At 41.2% G+C, this 16,326-nt stretch overlaps 1 protein-coding gene across 1 annotated transcript in view; it reads left to right on the forward strand.

Moving 5' to 3' along the window:
• anos1 (anosmin 1) overlaps positions 1-1,184 on the forward strand; it is a 51,144-nt gene extending 49,960 nt beyond the window's left edge. The window contains exon 14 of the mRNA XM_008328528.3: positions 37-1,184. Within this exon, the coding sequence (XP_008326750.1) occupies positions 37-98 (62 nt within the window). The 3' untranslated portion in view covers positions 99-1,184. The remainder of the gene's footprint in view (positions 1-36) is intronic.
• The last annotated feature ends 15,142 nt before the right edge of the window (positions 1,185-16,326 follow it).

Below are 16,326 nucleotides of genomic sequence, written 5' to 3' on the forward strand. Positions count from 1 at the left end.
ACCCTCCTCAGTGACATCTCTCCGTGTGTCTTTCAGGACCCAGGCTGCGGCAGCATCACTCTCATCACTCCCAGAAACCATCAGTGGAGAGACACTGAGGTTCACACCCAGTCGAGGGCACATCGGTGGCTCTCTGCTCCGGTCTGTCACGACAGGAATGTGTGGAACCGCAACACAAACACAGAGCACCAGACCATGAACCATGTACTGACACCACCCTCTCTGCTCATGAAATATGGGCCCATCCTCGTCAAGCTCCACAAAACGTCAGTTTTTCTCCTCAAAACTTCCCTCTCCACTGACACATGGCACCAGACCGCGAGGTGCGAACGGTGAAATCATATGGAAGACGTGAAATCCCAGGTGTGATGGCGACAGAGGAACTCCCTACAATGTTGTTGCGATGCAGCTGTAGTAATATGTATACTGAAAAAAACAAACAAAAACAAAAAAACAACACACATGCGAACCATCCACTTAGGTTGTGGGAGGAGATGTAGACTGTTATGGATGTCATGGATGCAGCCATTTAGTGCGAAATTGAAAGCAGCTCTGAAGTTCTCGTGGTTTTAGAGAGAGACATTATTGAATGGAAATATTTGGTGAAAACCCACTTTTTAGTAGATGTTTTCCCTCAATATAGAATTATTTAAGGTAGTAGGTAAGTCGTTAGGTGTTTGATATGAATAAAGCTGTCAAAAGATTGAAGCAGTGATTATCAACTGGTGGCCCACGGGCCAAATACTGGCCTGTGAAACCATCTGATCTGGCCTGAGACTGGATTCCAAAAATGTGAGGTTTCTATCAGAAATCCCAAGGTAAAGTTCTGGCCACACTGACAAATATAGTTGGTGACCTCTGGATTAAAGTTTTAATCTGATTAATCCAAAAAAATATCTGTGTATTGATGGGACAGAAAGACATAACAGTGGGTAGATGTATGTGTAGATAAATCTGTGCACTGTGAGGCTGCTCTAATGCTAGCTTGCCGTTGCTGAGGTTCTTCGCTGCAAGACAAATTTTCCCCACAATATGCTCAAATGACACCAAATGTGTCTTAGAGCCAAATATATGGTTTACATTGAAGGTAATTTAATGTTAAGCTAATGTAACATGTATCCAGTTAAGGCTAATTCAAACATGACAAACATTGTCATTTCCAATCCCATTTAAAGGAAAATAAAGCACCATTTCTATATATTTTCCATTCATATAAATGTTTTCTGAATAGCTACGTCCGTTTCCGATGTACAGTCTATGAATTAAACCATTTTTGGCAAGCTGAATACAAATATTTGGGCACAAATACATGTAGAAATAAATACCATTAAATGTAAAACAGTTCTTAATTTACTGGGAAACAAAAGTATAAAATCTGTCTATTTATTTCGTGTCACCTTTTATGAGGCGCTTAAGCGAACAGTCAGTATTGATACTAAATGTAAGTCATTGTTGTCTAACCCAAATATTTCATGTACAGTAGTACGTTGCATGTAGTACATTTGATTTTTTTTTCCTCAAAAAAAAAAAAAAAAATTGTAAACGTGTCACCTGCTTCAAATTGAAAGCCGGCGACGGTCTTGCATGACAACCATTAACATTCTGTCGGCATGAGGATTTTCCATGTTAGCTTTTTTCAAAATGTATTAGCAATATTCCATTAACAGATTAACAAAGAACTATATTGGGAATAATATGTCATGTTATTAATGAAAATTATAACTTGCGTGGAAACGATGAATTGTACATGTTCTTGGCTGTAGAAATATTTGTCGTGCAAACAGTCAGTGAATGTCTATATTTATTTATGTGTGTGTTATTACAACGTTTGGTTTGGATGTGTGTGAATGTATATGTCCTGTGTGTTATAGCTTCAATATGTTTTTGTTTTTTTTTTCGAACCGGCGGAAGGAGAAAAAAAAATCCTGTAAAGACATTTTGTAAAAATTGAATTGTAAATACAGTCTTATGTTACATGTTATTTTTCCATGGTAGAAAATGTACAAACTGCTAAGTAATAAAATAAAATAATCCTTAACCAACTGCTCTGTTTGTTTAATCGGAGCTGCTGTAAAGCGGGTAAATAGGGGCAAATGCTTCTCCTCCCTATATTTGGCAGCTCCTGCTGCTTATTTTGGCCCAGAGCTGCACCGTGGCACGGCCTGTGTGCAGCGTATTCACTGATGGGTCCAGGAGCTTGAAGACATGCACTCTGTGAGTCCAAATAAACAGGTCATGGAGCTCTGCAGCCAGAGTGAACTCAGCGTGGAGGAGGTCGGACACCCCTCAGCATAAGGCTGTGCTTCTACCGACGCTCTGTGTTTGAAAAGCATTAAATCGTCCTCCTCCTCCTCTCGGCGGCCTTACACCCTCGTAAAAATGAAAAAGTGGAAATGTTTACAAGAAAATAAAGCTGAGAGTGACACAGTGAGGCTCACGCCTACGTGTGCTGGATGTGGAGTGCGAGGACTTTTTTTTCTTAGATTCCTCATTTGCTGTTCTATAAAACATTTAAGCTGGGAACTTGTTCGTCACGTGGAGCCAGGAGACTTGTACTTTAACTTTATATATTTTAGAGTCAAGGGCCAATAGTGACAGAGGGGTTTGTGGTCTTAAGATAAGATAAAGATATCATAACAGTAGTGTATAAATTCATTCTTCCCAGAGAAATCTTTCCTCTCTTCAAGGCTCTCACATGTAACACTTGAAACTGCAATGACGAATTGGTACTGTTGAACGACGGGAACTGGAGGAGGACCTGGGACTGCACTGGTTGTTCAATACATTTTAAAGGTACAGGATGCTGAAGTCAAAAACCAGGGGGGCAAACACACACGGGGCGGGGCAAGGTAGGCACAGAGCAGTACACTCAGGAAACCAAGGAGAAGGGACTAGAGGTAAGACAGTAAACAAACACAGAAACACATGGAACTAAAAACCTTTAAGCTAACTGACAGCTGTCGGTGACTGAGCGAGTGACTGTCTGTTGTTTCAAGTGATGATGATGTTTCATAGAAGATCTCTTAGTCCTTGGTCGTTGATTAAAAGACGACTAAAACAGTTAGCAACGACTGTTGAAAGACAAGCCCCAGACCAACCTATGGTTCTTTGTCAGACATCAGGAGTGATTCTACTTTCCTCAGTTTGTAATATTTCAAGTCCAGTTTAGACAAAAACGTTGCTCTTCAGCAGCACAGAGCAGATGGTAGACACAGTCGAGGAGCAAAATTCTTGTTTTTAAGACAAAATCGGACGTGGAGGAATGAGCTCCTTGAGTTTGCTTCACCATCTGCTGATCTCCTCTTGTTTTGGCTTACATCACGCTGTAGAGTTTGTTTAGAACACCTCCATAAACAAATCATATAAGTTGAGTGACAGCTCTGCAGACGTAAACACTGATCTCAGAGTGTACGACACGTCCAGTCTGGAGATAGATAACAACCAGTGGGCCCAAAACTGTAAAAAAATGACAAGTGTGAAAAGCTCGTTCGCTCTGGTAAAATTACTCCAAGTTTCATCAGCAGAACTTTATGGATTCAACCTCGTCTCATGTTGACAGTCCGGGCTGCGGGTTTTTCAGTCAGGGCGGGAACGAACACAAAATAAACACAAAATAAAACAGATAAAACTGAGAAGGTAAAAAAAAAAAAAAGTAAAGTTTGGTTGTCATTTAGGCTAATAGATCCAGGTGCTTAGCACTGTGGTACCCATGAAATGGATTTGCTGTTTTATTTGACACAGACCTGCCTATGAAAACATTGCTTATATGTGAGAGGAAATCATTAGTCAGACCACATTACTGTGCTGTTAATGCAGGTTAAACAGAGAGATCAACGTCAATTACTGCTTAGCTTTTTTAAATAGCGGTCGAATTGTCCTACGTTGCAAAAGAATGGCATCGTGTTCCAGTTTTAAGGCAGAAAATACAGCTGTACCCCATTGGCTAATTATAAGTGACATGTCAATTTAAAGCCCACTGTCTGTCATTTTAAACATATATTGCAAAAATATCTTGACTTATTCCAGACCTCGGTGTCGGTGGGATAATGTTCTGTAGTCGTGTGAAAATCTTTTATTTCTTTATGGTCCTAGTTTATCACTTTTCACTGGTTACTTTCAACGTGTTCGTGCATCAAAGTGGCCTCACATGTGTTTTATGAACATAATGTGTTCACTGGACATCGGGGACCATCTTTTCACCAGAAAGGACTTCCAGAAGAAAACGTTGGCGTGCAGTATTAAGCGACGTGGACGTGAGAGAGATGGATCTGCAGGAATGATGTGACGCAATGAACCATGGAGCACAGTCAGTTGAAGGAATGTCTTCCAACAGTTTCAGAAATCCTTGTCATGAGGAGCACAGGGATCTGGGGCCAGAATTCATATGTTGCTCCAAACAAAGAGCTTTGTGGAGTCCAAATAATTAAATGACAAATCCGCTCCAATTAGACGCATTAAGACTTCCCGAAGATAATGACAGTTGTAATTTTAAAATGATTCCACTCAACAGAGAAAGTTTTGTGGAACAAAGAGAAATTAGGACTGGCGTGTTTGTATTAGCATATTGGCCTTAGTTAGAGGAGAAAACAGTAATTGTTGATGATTGTTTTAACTTGTGCTTGATTTTCACTGACGTTCTCCTCCTCCTCCTCCTCGTTGTAACTCTTCCTTTTTTCCCCCGTGTACGTGTTTGAGACGAGCTCTTGCCGTCCAGATGTTTTGACTTGCAGGCCACTCTTGTCACTTGTTATTCTACAGCGAGCGACAAATGATCCCGAGCCCTTGTTTTCACACACACTCAGCCTCTCCAGGCAGTCACTGCTTCGCCACTCAACTTCTCAGGGATGTTGTTTATGTACAGTTCTATTATGTCACAGGAGATTAGTTCCCTTTTGCTGTGCGCACACTAATCCCTCACCCTTTTTCTAGGAGCGCTGCCAGCGTTTTCGCCAAGGCCTTCTTTCTGTGCGAGCCAGCCCCCGCGCCCTCTCTCTCCCTTTTCAGCCTGTCACAGTTCCCTCTGCACAAACCAAATACCACGGCCCTCAAGTGTGAAAACCTCAAAACAAAAGCGCCCCAGCCTCCTTTGAGTCATGTTGCAAGACATCCAAGTCTCAGGGAACATAAAAGAAAGAAGGGTGAAAAAAAAAAAAGAAGCAACATCTAAATAATAGGCAAGTCCTTAGCACAAAAGCTTTTCTCTGATGCTACAAGGCCAGTGCGGCCTTATTCACTTTGCATGACTCTACATTCCTATTGAGAGAAAGCCAGAGGAAAATAAAGGAGGGAGACTGTTTTAAATCTGAACACATATTACTATTAACCGTATTATTCATGTGGCTGTGTTAATAGTCCCAGTCAGTCCAATATTTGCTCATCCTCAAGATGACATTAAGCCCCATTTTATTAGAATTAAGAACAAAACAGCGAGTTCTTTCTGGAGTACAACAAAGCTCGGCCGCTCCTTCCACACATCTCCTCTGATCCCTCTGCACCCGTTCTGCAGATCAACGCAGCAATGAGCCGTGCATCGCTATTTATCAAATCAAAGCCACTTTTATGGGTCATCCTACAACGGACGGCTGCGCGAACGTAACCTTACACTGAAAGGAAGACTGGAATTCCGCTCCCGATGATAGCTTAAATCCTGGTTTTGACGTTAAGGAACGAGGAAAAAAAAATACAAAAAAAAGGATGCGTTTCGACTTTCTTTTTTAGATGACATGTGTCGTATCCTGAATTCAAAAGCTCCGGATTTCAGGTCAGTGAGCTCATGGTTACAGAGTCAGGCTGGGAGATTACTTCCACATGGACGACGTCCATTTGTGCTGCTTTTCCTTGGATTTGATGAGTGGGAATATATTGTCTGTTAAATGGATGAAAAATAACCAATGTTACTCCATCCTCCTCCATTACTGAAAAGCGATGCTGCTTTAGTGCAGTAGTATGGTGAGAAATCTGACCTCGCCCCTGGCACTGGCATGTTTCTGGTTAGGCTCTGGTGAGTGGGACCAGGCAGGGGACACATGAAAGGATCTCTGTGTCAGGCCGCAGAGATGTTCAGTGGAAGTCTAATGAAGACCAGAACACACGGACAGACCTGAGAACATGCATGCCACACGTTATACAAGCGCCGGAGCTACAACCACGCTGACAGCCGTAGTATTCTCATCTTGTTTTTTTACGAGTTGACAGACGGGAAAGACCTGATAAGCACATGTGTATGTGTATGTGTGTGATTGTAGATTTAAAAAAAAAATCTGTACAAGGTCACTGTAGTAAAAAGAAAAGAAAAAAAAACCCAAAAACATCCAGAGACAGATAACCTTTCATTTTTAAGGAAATGATTTCCTGTGTCTCTGTGGCTCCACGCAGGAAATTGATGATCCCATATTTTGCCTGTAACTGGTTTCTTTAGTGTACGTTTCCGATTAAATGAGAACGTGCCGTCTTGGGGTTTTTTGAGTGTGCACATCCTCTGCTGAGCTTTCAGAATTATTCCATAAATAGTTTTTCTCAAGTTTTTTGTTTCTTTATAGGCAGAAACCAAAGCATTTCTTGTACTTTGAGTCACATAAAGTGATGCTAGTACTAGTGTCAGAGACGTGTTCAAACTCTGTGGTAATGTATGTAAAGATATATTAGTTTCTAGTATCCTGGACGTGATGAGGAATTAGTCAGTGCCTTGTATCTCCAGTGGGTTAATATGGTGTCAACCTTCATCAAACTGCAGTAGCATTTACAGGTCCATTTGTGATCGAGCTTTGAGGAAGATAAAACACATTTAGGATGAGTTGTTCAATGACTGACATCTATTCAACAGTACTTCCCAGATACATTTCCACTTCGTGGAGTTGAATCCACTCGTCAGCAGACCTGGGTCGTTGCAGTTTGGGTCAAAGGTAAGACAGAGGTCCACTGTGTTTGTTTTCCCTCTCTCTAAAACAAACACTCTTCTTCACAGGAGCACAAAGTGAGGAGATCAGGCCGGAAAAGCAACAGCCAACTGGGTAATGGCCTTTTCCCATAATCCCATCTGATAAGTGTTAATCCCTTAAATGGTTCTCCCTAAGATTAAACACATGTTGACTCAAGTGACCGGCAACTAATTAATAAAGATAGGATGTTTGTCATGCAGTTATCTCCTCTAGGTATCAGACAAAAACCACTCATTGGTAGAGTGGGGTCAAAAAGTTCTAAGACAAACTGTAAATCTTGGTTCATGAACGCTTTGAAATGTCGTTCAATCAGGATTTGGAGAATCTGAACCAAATCCAGTTGCAAAGTTGAATAATTTCAGTTGCATCTTTTCTGTTAAAGATTTGTTAATTTTTTTTTTTTTTTAAGAAAGTTGAAATCCAGTTGATAAAACCCAAAGCTGTTGCAAAGGCCTCTTCTGATAGCTGACACATTTAAATTTAGCCAGTGTCTGTTTTCCCACAATGCACTACACCCCAAGGCGTGACTAGCAATGAGGGGGCAACTTTTGGTCTTGTGTTCTTTTCCCCTGCAAAGTTTCTGCACGGGGTCGACGAGCAGGTCTCAGAGGGGAGGCAGAGGTCAGAGGTCAGCATGTACCCAAGAGGATGGACGGCAGCAAGGAGGGCAGGGACAAGGGGAAAGGTCAGGGGTTGAGTTCAGACTGAATCCACACGGAGGATGTTGGAACAGATACTGTCAGGGGAGAACAGAGCTTCCTCAGCGTTCCTGCCGGGACGTCACTAACGTTTCCTCGAGTCCTCGAAGCAGACGAGCGCTGATTCTGACAGTGTAGTTTAATGTCTGTGAGCGCTAATTTAAAGGTGTTAAAAAGAATCTTCAGTACGGCGCAGGAGCCAGTGTGAAACGAGACGTGATGACAGGGATAATTTGATGTGTAAACAGCAGGGGGACTTCAGATGGGAGTGAAGACGGAAGACACAGAAAAAGACTGTAATCTGAGTGAGAAATAAAAAGAACATTTTCTGCAACAAACAGGCAGGTAAAAAAGGAGCAAGTAAATAGTCAGAATTAGTCACTCAATATTGTAGCACACAAATATAATATGTACAATTTCAACTAAAAATGTTGCAACAACAATCTTTGTTTATGGAGCCTAGTAGACTTGAATTAAATACATGTAGATACATGTATTTAATCATGAAAAACTGCAGGATTGTTTTTGATATTGTTCTAATATATCATATAGAAGGCACATGGCTCACAACCGCAGTGTTTCTATAATGAATACATGGAAAGTCATCCTTTGTGTGTATGTGTGTGTGTGTTCGTGTTCCAAGGCTAAGAGCTCATTTCCACTCCTGATGATCACAGGCACCATTGATTGTAATGCTGACGAGCAGGCCAGTTCTGCCCGTGGCGTTGAGCGGGATCTGGACATGTTTAACGCTCTAACTTTCATGTTTTGTCATGCTGCTCCGAGGCCTTATGCTGATGTTGTGGTCAGCTGCTTCTCATTTGGAAACATGATGTCAAACAGAGGGCCCGGGCTGATGAAAGCCAACTGCCCTCACTCTCCCTGCTCGGCAGGCTCTCTTGTCACATTACGGCCACACTAAAAGTTGTTAAAGCGTGGTGGACATAATAACTGTGGTTTTTGCCAGTGATGTGTCACAAAAGCAGAATGTTTGGAATAATAGAGTCGAGTGTTAATGTGAAAGAAACGCTACCAAGATGTGATGTGTTTTTGACCACACATCATAAAAACATATTTTATTATGGTTGATTTAAAAAAAAAAAATTCCGAATAATAATTAACTTTTCAACTAGAAAGTGAAACGTTACAAGAACATAGGAAATCAATCAGTTTGATTTGAGGGAAAAAACAAAAAAGAAAACCCAGATAGAAATAAATAATTTATTACCATTTTCATTAGAATACCTTTTTTAATATTTTGACTTGCAGCATATGTTTTCATTAAGTTTAATTTTGTGAGACAAATTATTGTAATTATAGTTTGCTATGTAGCTTATTATTTACATATTTAAATTTCCTTTGTTCCTTGTTCTCTAAAACCAGTGCTATGCTAGTAAGGCTAATGGTTGAGTAATTGTCCAACCTCTTTGCCTACTTTTATCTTTTGGCATTTGTTTCTTTATTTTTTTTAACTTTTAGCAACTCTGAAAAACAAACACTTTGCTTAGCTATTTTCAAGCTAACATTAATGCCTAGTGAGTGAGAAATTGACAAAGTAGGATTTCTCGTCTTAGTATTCCAAGTTTGAATGTTTACATAAACACATTTTCCACTGTATGCTAGACACAAAAAAGGCTTTTGCACGTACTTTAAAGTATCATAAGTGAAGCAGTTCGATTTAGCATTATCAAATCAGGCCCCTCTTCTCTCTTCCTCTCTGAATTGGCCCTTAAAGCTCGTTACTGTTCAGTGAAGTGAAGCTAATAAAAATGATGGTAATAATAACTTAGCATAGTTAGTTAAACAGCCGTTACGACTTGGCTGCCTTAGAAAAAGTGGTTTAAAAAAAAAAAAAAATGCCAGGAACCAGTAACATCCCACACTTTCTCGACTTCAGTTTATGGCCGTGATGATGGCCGACCGTTTCCTGTGCCTCAGCGCACTCTGAGGCACAGCGTGCTCTTGTTTGTCTCAGAGGAAGACGACGGAAGTCCATAGATCATGTTGATGTAACCCATTTATGTCCCATTTTACCCTTTTTCTTTTACGACTGCAGGCATAACAGGGATATGATGGAATAAAGAGGTCTTCTGCTGATATTAGGGTGTAAACAACTCACCACCAACAGCAGTGGACGCTTGAAGACAATCAAACAAAGCAGAGACACCCTGCTCGTAAATCCCTCTTCTAAGTACACTCGTACGAATGCTTTCTTTAGTCTGTTTTCAGCACAAACAGTTCTGTTTGTATGAAGGTGCTGAGCGAGGCAGAGATTTAGGTGAGCCGTGGGAGTAACAGGCTACTGTACCTGGACAGACTTTAACACATTTATGACACATGGGACGAACACATGGTGGACGAGTTAGACGCTTCAACACATGATGTTGAAACAAGAAACGATCCGTCTTTCTCCACACATCGACGCTACATGTCTGGGAACTGTAGCCGCCGTTTGAGCGACAGCGGCTGCTTATCTTCCTGTTTTTGTACGGCTTATCTGCTGGTCATCAGAGCAGGGCATGGAAATAACATAATCCTAAACAGAGACTATTTATTGCCCGTGGAAAATATGTTGAAGGGGGCCTTTAAATATGTCCGAGGGGATTCGATAAATGTTTTCTTAAAACATTTAGAATGTAGCTTTTCCTGTTCTTCTTCTTTTAGCAGTCAGTATCTCTAAGTGACTTTTAGTTAGCATTTAGTTAGGCTTTTTGGCTTTATTTTGGACTGTCCTTGAACTCACACAGGTGAGTTCAAGGACAGCTGCACAGCTTTGTTTTAGTTATAGCTGCATTAATGCAATGTTTATTCATTATTTAGATTGGCCATCTTCATTTTCTAATTAACAGCTGTTGTAGATTTATACAGCATGTTTCCAAACCACCTATATTTTAGCTACGTATAAGTGATCTTTGGATTTCCGCCTCTATTTTTACCAAATGCTCATTTTCATCAGTAATTGTACCACCTGCACATTTCATGTTGCAAAGCCTCACACTTCAATTTACTTATAAATGATGGAAAGTTCAGTGGTTTAAAAACATTGTTTCCCAAAGACTGGGTCGCGACCCTCACGTGGGTCGCAGGAGTTTTTTGTTTTGGTCTTATGAATAATGTCTATTGACTTAGGTCACGAAGGTTTGTGACTTAAAATATGGGTCTCCATAAAAAAAAAAAAGTTTGTGAAACTGGTTTAAAACAACTGAAAACGTTCTAATTTTGTCAAACAAGCTGCAGAGATATCGCCTTTCATCCAGTTCACACTTCTCCATTGATATCTGACAAACATTAACACATTATGAGGTTTTCAAATTCTGCTCGAAGGTTGCAGAATGTGAGATGGAGACCGTGTGATGGAGGAACATTTGTCAACCCACATCAACACATTCTTTTTACGTGATTCACGAGCACTAAAGCAAACAAACATCGTCCTCTGCTCGAATCAAAAATTATTTATGACCGTGCTAGGTCTGTTTTGCTCACATAAGCATTCGTATGACATTGCCAAAGAGGCCCCCGCCCGCTCCATCCCTGCTGCCCCCGTCTCGCTCATCTTCTCTCCTGTTTAAAGAAAAACTCCAAATACAATGAAATATTGTGCGCGTGTGATTGAAAACAGCTCACATTGTGCGAAACAAGCGATTTCTCAGACTCGCAGTTCTAAAATAGATCATTTTAAATATCTCAGTAATTTGGTTAAAATGGATTGATGGCCCGGTGAGTTACTGTCAGAGCGCCAGTGGAAGGAGATTGGTTCTGATTTCTCCAGAGGAGAATCCTTCACCTCCCCGTCTGTTGTTGGGAGAAAAAGGGCAGAACCTTTCATCTGTTCCTTCCAGCAAATCTCTTAATGCTTTGCAGATTCCCCTCTGCTCTCACAGCGTTTCATCGTCATCATTTTACTAAGTTACTGGATTGAGTTTCAATTAATCACACGGTAAAGAAAAGTCATCGCAGTTCAAACAAAGTCAACCTAATATAATACAACAGGCCTCTACGACACCTATACGCACATACACTGTACGTGCAAACGTCCTAATGCAGTACAGACTCACGAGAACAAGAAAGACATTTACACATGTGACGCTCCATGAAAATTTATGGACATATAGAACAAATTATACCAAAAGAAACTTTCTGAACCTTTTTTCTTTACAAGAAAAAAAAATCAACAATTGTATTACTTACGATAGAGAAATGTACAAATAGATTTCTGCAACGGTGCAGCAAAACTAGTTACACATCGGAGTAGCAAAAATGTGTCAGTCACCCTCCACTGATTTTAACATCAGAAGTTGCACAGTCAGGAGAATCTGAGCAGAAACTGCTGCTGAATATGCACGACTTCTGGGTCTTTGCATCTCAAAACCTCATCTGTGACGGTTTGGACGTGCATCAGTGAATAACTTTTTAGGGTAGATATGCTGTGCTGTGTAAAGGAAATGACACATTACAAATGAATATACTTTTCAACAGGACAAGGCCAGGCTTCAGTCTGCACTGCAGACTGTATGCATGTGTGAGCGACCTGCCTGCAGTCCATATGGGTCTCCTATTCCAAATGTCTCACACATGACCTCCGACTGCTGAGCAGCTGAGGTGTTTTATACAACACAAAGATAGCACTCAGATAACTAACTACAATAGTTAGTAATAGCAGTTCTGAAACGAGTGAAGTATGAAGTAAACAAAGGACGACCTCTTTTAAGTAGATAAATAAAAAGTTCACATGCATCATCAACTCATCCGTCTCCCAAGATCAATCCTAATCTGGAGTCACAGCATACAATCAGTGATGCCACCTCTGTACAGAAGGCTTGGTAGTTAAGAAAACGGCCTTGGGTCCTGAAGGCTTCAGGAGTCCACCAGCTGCCAAGTTACCACTGAGGTGCTCTGAGCATGGCACTGTCCCCACACACTGCTGCCCGCGTGCTTAAAGCTGCCCACTGTTCACTTTGGTGATGGGTTAAAAACAGAGGTCACATTTCATTGTGTGCTGTGTCACAATGACAAGGAGTTCACTTTCCCTTTCCTAAATTTGTGACATTCTTCCTTGGACTCATCATTAGTACCATCTTCTGTGTAACCCATTCAACATCAACAGATTTGATTGTTATTTGTATTTTTTTTTTGCACATGTCCCTACTTTTTCGGACTGCTCCATTTCAGTGCACCTGTGCCAGAAGTATCCACTCCGTCAACACATGTTAATACACTCTCTGGCTACGTGACATGTATTAGAACTGTTTGTTAAAGACACATTTGTGGGTCCGGCCAAGAAGCAGTCCGTGCATATAACCCCCATAAAAACCGCAACGTGTCATTTCGGGCCCGTCGTCTTTTTGCAGATTACACGAAGAGACGTTCCGCATGTGATCTCTTCATTTAACTCTCAGCAAGAAAGTAAATACTTGTACCACGAGGTGCAAAACTCCACAAGACCACTTTTGGACCCTGCTGTACTTGTCAGGATTCCTTAGTATTCCTTTAATCAGACATTATGTTTAATTAAAGCTGAGACTCTGTGGTTATTCTTCTCATCTCTGTGAAGTCTCCATGGTTTTCTGCTCTCCATAAGACAGAATCAAGCTTTTTTCCGCTGCTGGGCACAGCACTCTGATCTTGACTAACTGTATTAGTATGACCAAATCAAGAGCAGGAAGCCCTGATGTGTAAGGATAACACAAAAGGAAAACACTGTATTTAACCACTGTAGTGGTCTCTGAAAAAAAAAAAAAAAAAAAAAAAAACATTCCCTGCAGAACTCCCCTGGCCTTGCTGCGTGGTCTGTCTTTCATATAGACGACCTGTGCCAGCTGCCAAGAATAGCACTCTGGCTGAGGTATCTGGCTCTCGTTAGCGGAGGATAGGTTTGTGTCAAGCACAGCTTCTTCCACAGACTGAAGCCTGCTGTTGTTGTAGGTTAGAAACCCATTCTAATGGACTCTAATGTGCGTCCTCTCGGTGACGGAGATAACGCACGGTCTGAGACGCAACACATTCATTGATCTGATGCCAGCCTGTGTCATCTTTTGCCTGCGAGAAAGAGAGAGAGAGAGAAAGAGAGGCCAACTTAGGCCAAATTTTCCTCATCACTTCTTCTCTAACTCTTTAAACGTGTATCCAACCCCAGCTTTCACTTACACCCACACACTTGCTAAAGCCTTGGATTGCTTTTTATGAAAAAAAAAAAAAAAAGGCTTTAGTCTGGCATTTATCAAAGATGAAATGTGTTCAGCAAAAAAAAAAAGTGTCTTTTAATATAAGGCCATAACATATTTTATGAGAAAATACTGAATCGAGTGATTTTTTTTTCATACCAGGGACACGTTTGTTCTCCAAAGAAATGGAGAATAATATTTCTTTGCTGTAATTACGCTGCTGTTTTCTGATCCCCTTTCAGCAAACGAAAAACTTCTTGTGAATTCCATCCAAGTGCAGTGTCACCAAGAAATACCCAGTCTTTTTTTCTGTTCATGAAGGTCTGCCAGCCGTCGAGGGTCTGTCTTTAATTGACATATTGTCCACATGGTTGGAATATAGACAGGCATTGCTACGGGCAGACTTTGCCTCTCATCAGAAGCTGCTGTTTGGTTGAAGATCTCAGATCTGAGGCCAGTAATTGAATAGATAGGGCTTTGATTGATGTTTGGAGGAAGTACCTTTCCTATTTAAATATTCATGGACCCGTGGCCCGCAGGGGTGAGACGGGAATCCGAAGAGGACCTGTGCACAACAATAGCAGCTCAGAGTTCCTCCAGCCTGCTTCTCATTACTGTAAATGCACTCTCATCTCTCACGCATTCCTGTGCCGCGCTCCACCTAATGTTGGACTGAAGGCTTACATGCATGGAATAAAAAGGCTAATTTCTCATCCTCTTGCTATTTTGGTATTTTAAATAGCATTTAGACCACGAAAGAAAAAGTGTCAAATCTTTTTGGAAAGCAAACTGATTCATATTTCTTTGGACTCGGCTCACTGCTATACTCACTCTTTGTCACAAGGCAAATATTAAAAGTGACTGTAATGCTACTTCGTTGGAAACTGCGGCGCTCGCGTTACAGGTGTCGCCTCTGGCACTGCGTCTCCTTTTCCTAACGTGTTCACAGCCTTTCGATGCAAATCCCACTAGGAAAGTGTCAATCACCGGAGGCCTGTCTGTCGCCTCTGCAACACAGACCACGCTGCCAAAGCACTCCAAACCATGGAGCATGTGCAAGAAATCAGCATTATGCATGATTTAGTCTGTGGCTTGGAACAAGTCCCCTCTGTGATAATACACAAGGAATGCCTTTTAACTTCACATAAAGTGGCTTTGACCCAATGTGTTAGGCAGCATTAGCATGTGACAACATCAAAAACATCACTGGCAGCATGAAAGCTGAATGTGAACTGAGACATTTAATGGTTAGCGCTCTGCTGTAGAACCCTTATAGCACCATACTGCAACTGTGGCAGTTAGTGCTCAGCTTTGAGGATTTTCTTTCCCCCTCTTCAGCTGTTTGTGAGATTTACAGTTATGTGAACATGTCAGTCCCTTTATAGACCTGTGACAGTGCTGCGCTGGTGTTCACCAGGGAACCAGACCAAGGCTGAGAGATCATGGGTTTTAATGTAGGTGTACAGTTCAGTTCCTGTGAGAGGGAACCACAGTTCTGTTGGTCAGTCGGCCCAGGTGGGAACATACAGGGGTTCCTTGGTTTAGGACGTCCTTGACCTATGTCCTTTTGTAGTTGTGTCCCATAAATTTATTAAGAATAGCTTGTTCATCACTTTGACATACAGCATTAAAATTCACCAACTAGTTTGCCTGAGAACTAGTTGGCAAACAGTGCAGACAAACACCCTTTTCTTTTGGACTATAAGTCGCACTTATACCCATTCATTATGGATCCCGACAGTCAGTCTCATCTGGGCTACACTTTACTTCAAATTTGATGGTGTAAAAAAATCAAAATATCAAAAAGCAGAAAACCAAAAATGAACAACACAACTCAGCCATTGTTGTGCTCTGTGGCTGTCAAGGTTTTAATGCGACTTGTATATTAGTCGCACCTATATTAATTGTGCTCTGTGGCTGTCAAGGTTTTAACTACAGAGAAGGTACGTCTCCATGAACAGTAGGTAAATGGTCAAAGACAGGACTTTAGGTGTACAATGCAGCCCATGCACCATCAGTTTCTCCTATTCCTGACAGGTACATCTGAGTTCAGAAAGTTCATTTACACAGTTCAAACTGGGATACAACCAAACCCACCCCGCAAAAACCAAAAAAACCAAAATCAGGACTGAGCAGAAACACAGCAACATCAACAGCACAACCTTCACAGAACAATGAACAAACAGAGTGAGTGAAGGAGGGAGGTATTTATACCCAGGTGACCAGGTGACGCAGGTGAGGCAAATGAGCTGGGAATCACAGCACAGGTGAGTGTGATGACACTAATTAACACAGGGAGAAAAACAACGTTCCTAGGGTTTTTTTAGTCTTTGTTCTGTAGTTCTTGCAGTGGAAATATTTAGTTTGTAGAAGTTTTGTTTTTTTTATGAGTAAGTCTTTCATGATGAATGCATTTTTCACCTTAAGTTGTGAAATTCATTAGATAACACGGGCAGAATGACACACACTCTCAGCAGACCATCTACTTATCGCTGCTCTCATAGACAACCAACACACATTTGTTATTTA

The sequence above is a fragment of the Cynoglossus semilaevis genome, chromosome 16 (genome assembly GCF_000523025.1).
Source record: "Cynoglossus semilaevis isolate Cse_v1.0 chromosome 16, Cse_v1.0, whole genome shotgun sequence".
Classification (NCBI taxonomy): domain Eukaryota; kingdom Metazoa; phylum Chordata; class Actinopteri; order Pleuronectiformes; family Cynoglossidae; genus Cynoglossus; species Cynoglossus semilaevis.